This window comes from Nipponia nippon, unplaced genomic scaffold (assembly GCF_047370975.1).
Source record: "Nipponia nippon isolate SJK-2023a ecotype South Korea unplaced genomic scaffold, ASM4737097v1 scaffold_10, whole genome shotgun sequence".
Classification (NCBI taxonomy): Eukaryota; Metazoa; Chordata; class Aves; order Pelecaniformes; family Threskiornithidae; genus Nipponia; species Nipponia nippon.
Window position 1 is genome coordinate 27,157,111 of NW_028262291.1, and position 11,456 is coordinate 27,168,566.

Here is an 11,456-nt window from a genome sequence, read left to right on the forward strand (position 1 = left end):
ATTTTTAAAATACTTTTCTGAGGAAATTCTGGGTAAAGGTATGGACGGAATCTCTTAAGATCATGACTGCTATGATGTAAAGCCTCTAGGAAGACTGTGGTTCCTTATTCTTTTGTGTCCTGTGTTCCTTAGGGGTATTAGCTCAGGAAGGCTCCCTTGGGTTTGTGTTTCCTTAGGCAGCCATGACACAGGCCAGGATGGTCCAGCTGGTGGCCTGTGAGATGCTTACGTTGGTATTTACCTTTGCCTGGGGAAGAGCTGCCACCAAATTCACATAGAAGCAGGGAGGCAGGTGGAGACATGCCTGCTTCTGCATGTGGGTCTGTTGTTAAAACTCGGAATGGCCCTTTCTTCTCTTGAGCCTGTAGAAGGATCCCAAAACAGGTGTCTGGGACTTCTGTATCTGAAAAACATTAGATTTCCCTGAGGCATTCCCCCTGCCCCAAGTTTGGTATCTCTTGTTATGAAGGACAGAGTAAATATACAGATAACCAAGACTGGGTCCATTAGAAATGCAGTACATCAGTGGGGGTATGAAACTTGACTCCTAGAGGAACGAGTGTAACTTTTACTCTTTCAAAGGTGTGTAGGACAGTTAAAGCTATCTTCTAATTGGGCTAACAATCCTCTTCTGCAATCAGAAGGTGCAGAAATCTGTTGCTTTGAGTCACTATTGTCATTCGTCATAAAAGATCAGCAAGTTCTGGATGCAGAACTTAAGCAGTGCCTTTGACAACTTCTGTTGAAAACTTTAGGAGGCCTGTCACAGGTATCGGATGGCAGTGAGCAGCAGTGAGGCATGAACAAAGTTTTTCAGCATGGTTAGCTTCTCGTTGTCCCTGAAATTAAGAAGTCAGTGCCATATTTGCAGCAAATCTGTGACAGAGCTGACCTTTGCCCACAGAAACAGTCCATATTGCCAGCTGAGGTCCTCAAAAGGGAAGCTGAATTTTGTGCCTGGCAAAGTATCAGGCACATTGTTGCAAGTATAATACTGCACATATGTGCATGCTGGAGCCTTCTAGTTCATACCTTACTTTTTAAGGCATGTATTGTTCCTAAAGCTACTATTCTAGCTGAGGCTGCTACCTCCCCAGCTAGCCCATCACCACCAGTGCTTGTAAAAGGGTATGGCCAGAGAGAGAGGAAAGAGACAACAGAGACATGCCTGTGACTGCAGCTGATTGTCTCTCCCTGGGGTATTTATAAGCTGCATACTGGTGGGCAGGGGTGGGCAGTTGGCTCGCCGTGACCTTCGGAGCTGGGTAGCCTGACTAGCATTCCTGGGAGCCATGTGAGCCGGACTGGCAGGCGCAGCTGTAGCCAATGAGGAGGAGACCAGCACTGGCTGCTCAGATTGAGTTTCACTCCTGTCGCTTGAGATTTTTCTCTTTCTCTCCCTGTTGTGCTTTTCCTCTTTGTTTACGGGATTGGACAGGCGAATGCGCTGATGGAGTCCTAGCGAGCAAGACGTTTGCCTAGTGGATTTGGGATTCTACCTTCAGTGCTGAGCAACCACTTCTTGCCATTGCCTACCACCACTCCAGCCCTCTGACATGGCTGGGCTTTTATGGCTCCAAGCCTTCTGAGCACGCAACCTGCCCTCCTCTATTAGGGCATTTTATGTTGTGTTGTGTTCTCTTCTATGCGCTTCCTTTTTGCTGTCCTTAGAGGTTAGTGTATGAGGCTTTTTAATGCATGGAAGATGGGTCAGGACCAGACAAAGCAACAGATAGAGAAAGGACTCCATCTTTACCAGTCTAATCAGACGGAAAAGGCCCTGCGAGTCTGGATGAGGGTTTTGGAGAAGTCTGCGGATCCTGCTGGCAGGTTTCGGGTTTTGGGTTGCCTCATCACTGCTCACGCAGAGATGGGCAGATACAAAGATATGCTGAAGGTAAGGTGAACTGGAGATGAATGCATGCCGTTGTGTCGCACTCACTACGGGGAGAGGCTGGAGATTAGAATGTGAAATCGGGGGTTTTCTTCTGTATATAGTAAAACATACCAGCTATTGAGTGCATATTGTGGGCTGCCGTAATCACCGTGACCAGTAGCTCCAGCCCACAAGTTACACAGCACACTACTTTTCATTGGGTCTGGCCCCTCAGGATTCCCAGGTTATTGAGGTTCTCCAGTTAATCATGGGGACCTTTCTTGATTTATTCCCCACATAGAGGCACACCATGTTATTAGGCTTCAGAACAAGGTATGAAAACAGGGCCTTTGCTCCACTTAAAGCTGTTTACAGTGTGTATGTCAGTGTAAAAAGAGATCTCCAAGTGGATTCTGTAGAATAAGCAGCAGTCTTGTGGAGACATGTCTGTTATCCTGTTGTTCAGCTGCTGTTTGATACCTAATATTAGATCTTACGTTGTTTTTAATTGCAATTATTTGTTTGCAAGGGGGCTGATTAAGAGGGGAAAGAGGGTGCTTTTTTGGCAGGGGGGTTGAGAGACGTTCCAGGAGGGGTCTGACAGTTGTCAGGACAGCATAGAAGAAAGAAGGATATGGGGCTTGATGGAAGAGTGGTAAAAAGAAGCTGAAGTTACATTTCAAGAGCACAAGGATAAACATGTTTGGTTAAATGAACAAAAAGAAGCTGATGCGTGTGCATCCTGTTACCTCTCAGATCCATAGAGAGCAGCAGGCAGTGTTTGAGAGGGTGACTCAGGAATCGGGAAGACAAGGCAAGAGGGTGTTGTAATAGTCTTAAGAAGCTATCCCAGCCTGAAATAGGGTCTTGCTAAAAGGCCTTGATATTCTTGTTCTGATATTTTTGGTTACCTCTTACTAGACTGGTAATCATTCAGCATTTAGCACAAAATGTGAAGGGCATGCCCACATCTCATTGACAAGTTTTTGGTAGCTCTGTTTAGAATGGGGGGGGCACATCTTACTAGTAAACCCATGCACATGTCAAAGCCCCATCTTAAAACCAAATACTTAGGATGAAGAAGAAAAGAGGGGTATTAATACACTTGGAAAACATTTGAAGAAAAACAGTTCTGAGAAGTGATGTGGAATTAGGTGGTGGCAGAAACAACAGGCTGATTAGGGAAGAGAGAAGCAAAAAAGGTACGATGTGGCTACCCGAAGGAAATACTGAAGGTTTCATGGAAAACAAGAAACAGGCAAAGGAGTAGGCTCAGTACACCTGAACATTTGTTACCTGAGAAGAGAACAGAAAGTGGGATCAGAGTAGGTGAATTTTAGTTCTTCCCAGTATTAGGAAGGAAAAATGGCTTCAGTCGAACTGAAGATTTTTACACCGCGAGTGATCGAAGATAGAGGAAGGAGAACTTTAGCAATAAACCATTGAGAGAGCAAATAACATGAGAAAAGGGGTCAGAATTAAAGGCATGAAATTAACTGTGATTTAAGAAGGGCTATGATGCTCAACCTCTTTTGGAGAGAAAAAGTACCTCACACCAAGGAAAGAGGCTGTGGCAATCAGGAAAAATGAAGAACTTGTACAAAGGTAAGGGAATGTGGGGAAGCGTGAGCAAATGCACATTACTGGGTCCACATAACAGCTTTCCTAAAGTGCTAAGGAAACTGAGAACATATATACCCAAACATATGCAATTTGTGGTTGGGTTTGGGTTTTTATTTTGTGAAGAATGCAAAATGTTCTAGTAGTTTAAATTATTATGTGTTGCCACTGTACAAAAAGGAAGTAATTGGTGCCCTTGGGGAATTGTTATCCATAAACCTAACTGATAATCTCTAATGAAAACACTTACTGAGAAAATTGCTAAATATTTATCTTTGCTACTGGTATTAATTCAAGCCAGCAGTGGGGTTGGTTCGTCACAAAACACAAAAGAGTCACTGCTCAGAAGAGTTTGCAGTCTAAAAGAAAGAGGCTTCAAATCATTTGAGAGAACTGTATGCAACGAATCCTGAAGGTTATAGGACAAAAGCTGTTCAGACTGCAATTTGTTAGTAAAAAATTGATGAAAGAAGTAGCTTGCTTACTTTCTTTTATTAATAGAGTATTTTAATATCTTCAGAATTCCAGAGAAAGTGGAATAAATTAAACTGAGTGAAAGAAAACTGAGCTGCGTTGTATCAGATGTTTCCTGCTTCACCTGCTTCTCTTTAGGGCCATTTAACAGCTTTTTTCCACTAACTGCCAGCCTAGTTCATCTTCCTTGCCCCAGAGACTGTGTGGAGAGAGGGAGAGGTTTCTTCAGAGCGCTCATGGGCCTTTTAAACCACCAGATAACTGCTCGCTGTATACGGTGCTTCTGAGTCCGTGCTGCTGGACTTCTCTGCCCTGCCACTCCTCCAGTACAGGGTGCTACTCTGTGGGTGTTTGAGCTGTATTTAAATAAGCTACACACTTTTATAAACACTGTCTTTTCTACTTCAAGTTTGCAGTGGTACAGATTGACACAGCACGGGAGCTGGAAGACCCGGATTACCTTACAGAGAGCTACCTAAACCTGGCTCGCAGCAATGAGAAACTCTGTGAATTCCAGAAAACAATCTCTTACTGTAAGACGTGCCTGAACATGCAGGGTACCACTGTGAGCCTGCAGCTGAATGGCCAGGTGAGCCTCAGCATGGGCAATGCCTTCTTGGGCCTCAGCATTTTCCAGAAGGCTTTGGAGTGCTTTGAGAAAGCTTTACGCTACGCACACAACAATGATGACAAGATGCTGGAGTGTCGAGTCTGCTGCAGCCTCGGGAACTTCTATGCCCAGATAAAGGTGCGGTAACCTAAGGGACAGATGGGTGATTGTCTCACGGATTCAGGGAAGAACTGGAAATGGTGTGAATTTCACCTTATTTCTTTGCTATAGAAAGTGATGTACTGAGAGCGCGTTGTAAACTAAAATCTCTTCTCTGTAAAATCATCACTGAGTACTCTCCTTCACAGCGAGGATGGGAGGATTAGTGTAATGTTTACATAGCACAGCAGAAGCAGCTGCAAATATTCCTGTGTGTTGAAAAGATCAAGCTTAGCTTCAAAGAAGATCATATCAGAGGAGGTACTCTCTGCACACAGGGCTGGCAGCCAGAACTCATGGATTCTCTATTTCTACCACTACTGCAGGCAAATAGCTATTTACACGAACAAAACCAGGCAGGAACTGAGGATGGGGGTGATTTGCCAGTTCTAACTTCTATTACAAACAGCAACAAATAGGTTTTCCTCACAAAGTCTTGATTTTTGTTACTAATGGAAGACTCACCAACTGAAGTGTTGAAAACTATCAGAAAACTGCCCTCATAATACCAAAAATAAAGAATAGAATATTGTGCTGGATACTTTTAAGGCATGGAATAAGAAGGGAGAAAGGAAATTTTAAAAGTTGTGGTTTCCTTTGTGCATCTTGGAGAGTTAAAAAATAGAAGGACTTTTTCATTTCTGCAGTCTCATGTAACTTACTTGAGAATGGTTTTAAATATTTAGATATTAGTTTTACGTACTTATTGTGAAATAAGATTTCTTTCTAAAATGCTTTTAATGCTGAAAGATGCTTAAAAATGAAAATATGTTATATTATTACTTATTGTGGATTTGGTGAGGCCATGATTCTTTTTTCCTGTTTCCTGCAATGATGGATAACCTGCCTCTTGGAGATCCTGACTCACCATATGGAGAGCATGAGGGCTCCATGTAGATGTTGAAAGCAGAGATGATGTAAGAGCAGACAAAGTTTTCAGCCTTTGGTTATAGAGGAGGGTAACTGGTTCCTGCAGAGTAAAGCTGATGGTATACTATGTAAAAGTCATTTGCTGTGTCATTGCCCCAGTGTCCTGAACCCAGAGAGTAATATGAATTCAGTATATGGCAATTCCACCTTCCACAGTTTGATATCCAGTGAAAACATCTAGTGAAATACGGCTTGTGGAAAGGAGCAGCAGCAGTTGAAAGGTGTACAGAAATCTGCTATCTGTTGCAGTGTTAGTAAATAAAAAATGGTTGCTTTTTTTTCTTATTGCTTTATTTTTGCTGTAACTGCTGTCTGTCTGCTTGTCTGCCTTACAGGACTACGAGAAAGCCTTGTTCTTCCCATGTAAAGCAGCTGAGCTGGTGAATGATTATGGAAAGGGCTGGAGCTTGAAGTACCGTGCAATGAGCCAGTATCACATGGCAGTGGCCTATCGGAAGCTGGGGCGCTTGGCAGATGCTATGGACTGCTGTGAGGTATAGGGTGCAGGCAGATGCAGAGCTGTCAGAGGTCTCTGCAAGGGGATCTTGCCTACAGGACTGGGAGAAGAGAGATATCATGGCATTCACGCTTGACTCTAGATGTTTCTGCTGCCTCCCAGTCTTAGAGCTGTGGTTTCAGTAGCCCAAGGGGCCTCAGAAGTTTGGGTCTGTGAATGGCCCTTGGTTGCGAACACGTGAACAAGACTTTACTTGCCTTGAAAACATTGTGCCATTTCTTTGGAGCTGACCTTTCCGTGGCTGGAGTGCACAGTCCCAGCCCTGCTGTTTTGAACAAGCTCTTTTACTGACCAAAGACAATTTCTTTCAGGAGTCCATGAAGATTGCCCTGCAGCATGGTGACCGGCCTCTGCAAGCGCTGTGTCTGCTGTGCTTTGCAGATATCCATCGCAGTCGCAAAGACGTGCAGGTACAGCTCTTTCCTGCCAGGAAGGACAGAGGGGATAGCAAGAGGGTGTGAAAAGTAGGCATAGCCAAAAAAAAAAAAAAAAAAAGCCACAGCAAAAAAAAAAAAGCCATAGCAAAACATGTGTTTTCCTCCCTGCTTCTGCAGACAGCGTTTCCTCGCTATGATTCCTCCATGAGCATCATGACAGAGATTGGAAACCGCCTGGGCCTGATCCAGGTGCTGCTAGGAATGACTAAGTGCTGGATGATCCAGAAGGAGCTGGACAAGGTCAGTTACAAACTTGTTTCTACAGAAGTTTGTTAGACAAGATTAGAGCATACAGGCTTTTTCTGAACCGTACGCCCATCAAAGTGCAGTAGAGACCTGTACCCCTTGGTTCTACCAACAAGGTCTGTGGTTTGTACAGTTACACTGCTCCAAATGGTCCCTCTCAGCCAGGAATTTGTTACTAACAGTATGAACATCCATTCTGAGTCAGACTGCTAACTTTTAGGCTTGTTTCGTCAGTCAGTCCTGATGACTTTAAGCACTACACTGAGAAACCAGCACTGAGGGAAGGAAGCCTACTCCTGCCATTTAGCTATGTGACTAAGCTCATTGTTGTGATAGTGGTGATGTTTAGACAGCTCTACAGCTCCACCATGTGCTTTGCAGACAAACGTGGCATCAAATTCCTAAAGAAACTTTGAAGGTATATAAACTGTGATGTGAAACAGAAATGAGAGCAGAAGATCATCTGGGAATAGACAACTGATCAATGTAGTACAAAGGGGCGACGTTACTTATTTTGAAAGTGCTTAGGCAGTGTACGTGTGTTAAAATCCAGATTGCACAAGATGCAGCAGATTGCACTGCAGAAGCATTACTGTGCTGCAGAATGAGATGCTCAAAGGTTAGCCTTAAACTAGTGCTGAACAACCTGGAATGCCTACACAGTGCCACATCAGGATGCTGGTTTGGGTGTAGATATGATGAAGACTCACTCTTATCACTTATGAGACACACAGAATTTTACCTCAAACAAAGCATCCCAGACATTAGGAAATCAAGTACTTGTCTGTCAGAAAAGACAAGTTCAAGTCGCTGTCAGAATCTGAGTTGCCTACAGCAGTGAATCAGTTGGGTGAGATACACCTTGCAATCTCAGTAAGTAAACACTATGTTTGCAATGGAAGAAGAAACTGTGGACTTAAAAGCTTTGCTCAGTGTAATCCCTTCCCAGCCTCATATCCCATATTCAAAAGAATGGGACAGGACACAGCAGGTAGGCCTCTACATAAGAGAATATTCAGAGCACTCATCAAACCTCTACACCCACTGATCCCACCTCCAGCCATTGCTGCCCCCGATATTACAAGCAGCTCTCACCTGTGAGAGCCTGGTGAGGGCTTAGCACAGAGTCCTAATCTCACCAAAACCCGCAAAAGAAGAGAATGAATAGATGAATCTTGTATTCTGTTCCAGGCATTAGAGGGAAGTCTGCCCTGGTGGGTCAAGGACGTTATGCCCATCGCTCCAAATGTGACCTCCTCAAGTGTCCCAGCCCTGAATACTCACCCAGGCCTGTTCCTCAACTTGCCAGTCCCAGTTTCCATTTCTCATGCTACTCATCCTAATATCAGTTACCTAATAAAGCAGTTTGCTAACTTTCCACTTGCAGATTCCCTATTCTTGTCCTAGCTTCCTTCATCTTCCTGGTGTCCTCGGCCAGTTAGTCCATTTCCTTTCATTGTAGTCAATACTATTGCAGATCCTCCCAGGCTGCTGTCACAGCCTGCTTGCCCAAACTCTTGTGCAGTCTCACATTCCTGTCCAAGACAAACTGTCCCCTGGACTTCTCGGCATCTCTTCCCCCACCCCACATGCTTCACTTTGATTCTTAGTCCCGGTCATTAATTTCAGGGGTTTCCAGTACACAGTCTCTCTTCCTAGGCACAGCTCTCAGTTATGTTCTACCTGCTAGCCTTCAGTTCCTGCTTCCCTCTTCTACAAGTTCCTTATCCTAGGCTGTTGCTGCCACCGCAGGTCTAATGCCATCTCCTCTGCATTCAAAGGGCATTCTTTCATCTCATCTGGTCCTTTTCTCCTAGAATAGCAGTAATGCCAAATTATAGGGTAGAAATTTTATAATGTTCCTCCTGAAAACTACTGCATCAGAAGGGAGACCTCTTCTTCCCCCTGGACCAATCTGAAGCAGATCTCAATAGTTCTGGAAAACAGAGACTGATAATCAGAACAGTGAGGAACACTGTGGCATCTACGGGAAAGCAGGGACTCGTTTGGGTATAACAGCTGCTATGCTGAATACTTTCCTTCAGATTGAAAAAGATGGATAGCAGCACACTCCTACATCACACCATGTGTAAGTAGGACAAAGTGGATATATGAACAGCAGGGAAAAAACGGAAGAGCGTGGTGTGTTGGTGGTGCTGATCCCTTTCCTCCCTTCTTGTACAAGTGAAATTGCCCAGCGATTATTGAGCCTGTAGGGTAGGACGGGGAAAAGGCTTGCTTTGCTTGTGCTTCATCCCAACCCCAATGAGCATGTGTGACTGAGTTTAAATAAGTCTGTATTCTCTCTGCTTGGAAACACCAGCCTCTGTCAACATCATACCCTCACTGTGCACTGTGTGGCTGGAATAGAAATGTAGCTCTTGGATTATTTGTGGTCTTTCAGAAACCAAGCTTTTCTTATGGATGAACTTTTGGGAGGGGAGGGAAATCTGCCAGACAGCTATCTTGCATCTCCAGAGTTGCAGTGATGCTTGTTTATCCAAATTCTACTCTGTACCTCTTTACCGCTTTCTTTTAATTATTCCCATAGGGCATTCATACAAGTCTGGTTTTGATATATCAGACTGAGAACTGATGATGCATGCTCTCCATTCACAGGCTCTGGAAAGCATTGAAAAGGCACAGGAGCTGGCAGAGGGACTAGGGAACAAGGTAGGATCCTACAGCTTCTCTTCAGCACTGTCCGTAGTCTTCTGTCAGGCAACTTAAGAAGCCAAGCGTTGAAGTATCCAGACTTTATATTGCTTATTAACGTGTCTGTATTAACCAGTCAATGCTTGGGACTTGCTTTGTTGTGAAGTGTTTAGTTGTGGGCAGTTGCACAGATGATCGTCAGTGTGCAAGTCTGAAAAGTGAGGGAGGAGTCATGGTGGGATAAACAACAGGGAATGGGAAGCAGTGAAAACGGGGTATGAAACAGGCAGAGAGCTAGAGGATTAGGGGTTTCTTCTTGAAAAATATTATTGCCCTGAGCAGCAGCTGGAGGCAAAGGGAAGTGAACTACCGTGTATGTCATGGATAGCTCAGGAAAACCATCTTGATCCAAGAGCTGCAGAGTGCCTCAAACCTGGTGCCCCTTTTGCGATACAGAGAAGTAGCGTTAGTGGCAGGAAGTGCCGAGAGACCAAATGTCCTTATGACCGCTCCGAACCCTCGGGCAGCTGTCTGTGCTGATGTTTCTCTAGCTGGCTGATGGGGCTGTAGTGGTTTCCACTCCTCCTGTTACTGGTCTGTCTTCACCTTGTTGTTCACTTCTCTTGTGTTTCTGCCCTTCACGTGCAGCTTGGCCTGCTGAAGCTCCACTGCCTGTGTGAAAGGATCTATCGCACAAAGGGGCAGCAGCGGGAATTGCGTGACCATGTAGTGAAGTTCCATGAATGCGTGGAGGAGATGGAGCTGTACTGTGGCATGTGTGGAGAGTCCATTGGGGAGAAGAACAACCAGCTCCAGGCGCTGCCTTGCTCCCACTTCTTCCACTTAAAGTAATGAGCTGGAAGTACTAAAGATCTTTGTCATGACATTAGTCATAGGAAAGAGCTGTTCATGCCCAGAGTAGGACGGTCCTATGCATGCCGTTCCCCAGGTCTTTGTCCTGCTTGCCTGCGCCCTGCAGGATCCCGTTGTGGTGTTGTGAATCTCGTAGCCTTGGAGGGTGAGATTTAGCCATAATCTCCATCCCGCTCCCACTTCTGTCCTCTAAATGGTTGCTCACCAATGTCCTCGCCTTGTAGGTGCTTAGCCCGGTTCACAGATTCTTATTTAATTCCTCTTGGGGATTCAGTTCTTCGCTCCCAGGGGCAGCTGGGATTTCTGCCTGGAATCCCCCCCCTTTCTCTCTTGTCTAGCGGTACACTGAGGTGAAGCAGGTGTTGGGTCTGTTATTGTGCTACTGCCATGAAAGAAGGTAGCTGTACCATCATTTTATTTTTAGAAGAAACATGAGTGTAACCAAACACTTAGTTTTGAAAACTGACAGTTTAAAAACACAGCCTCACCATGATACCAAAATTAGGGTAAAACTAGCGGGCAGCGAGAGGTGCCCGAGGAGCCCTGTGCATTTGCCTGCAGCAGCACAGGAACTTGCTTTCGCGGTGCCTCACCGAACGGCCGTCACGAGGACGGACCGTTGCCCGGCGGGAGGGCGCTTTTGCCGGCGCTACGCCGTCGCTGTACGGCGCGGCGGCGGGAGCGGCGCGGGGGGACGCCGAGCCCCCCCCAAACGACCTCCTCCCTTTGCAGGTGCCTCCAGACCAACGGGACCCGGGGCTGCCCCAACTGCCGCCGCTTGTCGGTGAAGCCCGGCTACGTCTGACCGCCCGTGGGGCTCGGCCTGCGGGGCCCCCCGCGCCTCCCGGGGCCCTTCGGGCTGCGCCTAGCGGCCCCGGCGGCCGCGGGGCTGGGGTGGGCGGCGGGGGCGTCCTCGGTCTCCCCTCCCCGTGGCCGGCCCGGCCCGGCCCCGCTCCTCTGTACGGGGACTGACTGCAATAAACGGTGTCGCTGCGAGACCCCCCCGCCTCCGCCACCGGGCTCCGCGCGGCGGCCCCTCGCGGGGGGGCGGGGGGTGAG

At 46.3% G+C, this 11,456-nt stretch overlaps 2 protein-coding genes across 2 annotated transcripts in view; both read left to right on the plus strand.

Moving 5' to 3' along the window:
* The window catches only part of CELF1 (CUGBP Elav-like family member 1), a 72,437-nt gene extending 67,923 nt beyond the window's left edge, over positions 1 to 4,514 (plus strand). The window contains exon 14 of the mRNA XM_087746050.1: positions 4,380 to 4,514. The gene's annotated coding sequence lies outside the window, so the exon portion shown is untranslated. The remainder of the gene's footprint in view (positions 1 to 4,379) is intronic.
* RAPSN (receptor associated protein of the synapse) lies at positions 1,664 to 11,344 on the plus strand. The gene is made up of 8 exons (XM_087746073.1): positions 1,664 to 1,897; positions 4,380 to 4,718; positions 6,005 to 6,163; positions 6,498 to 6,596; positions 6,741 to 6,863; positions 9,489 to 9,542; positions 10,173 to 10,372; positions 11,130 to 11,344. Exons 1-8 carry the CDS (start codon positions 1,682 to 1,684, stop codon positions 11,200 to 11,202), a joined length of 1,263 nt encoding a protein of 420 aa, XP_087602199.1. The 5' UTR covers positions 1,664 to 1,681; the 3' UTR covers positions 11,203 to 11,344.
* Positions 11,345 to 11,456: the final 112 nt, after the last annotated feature.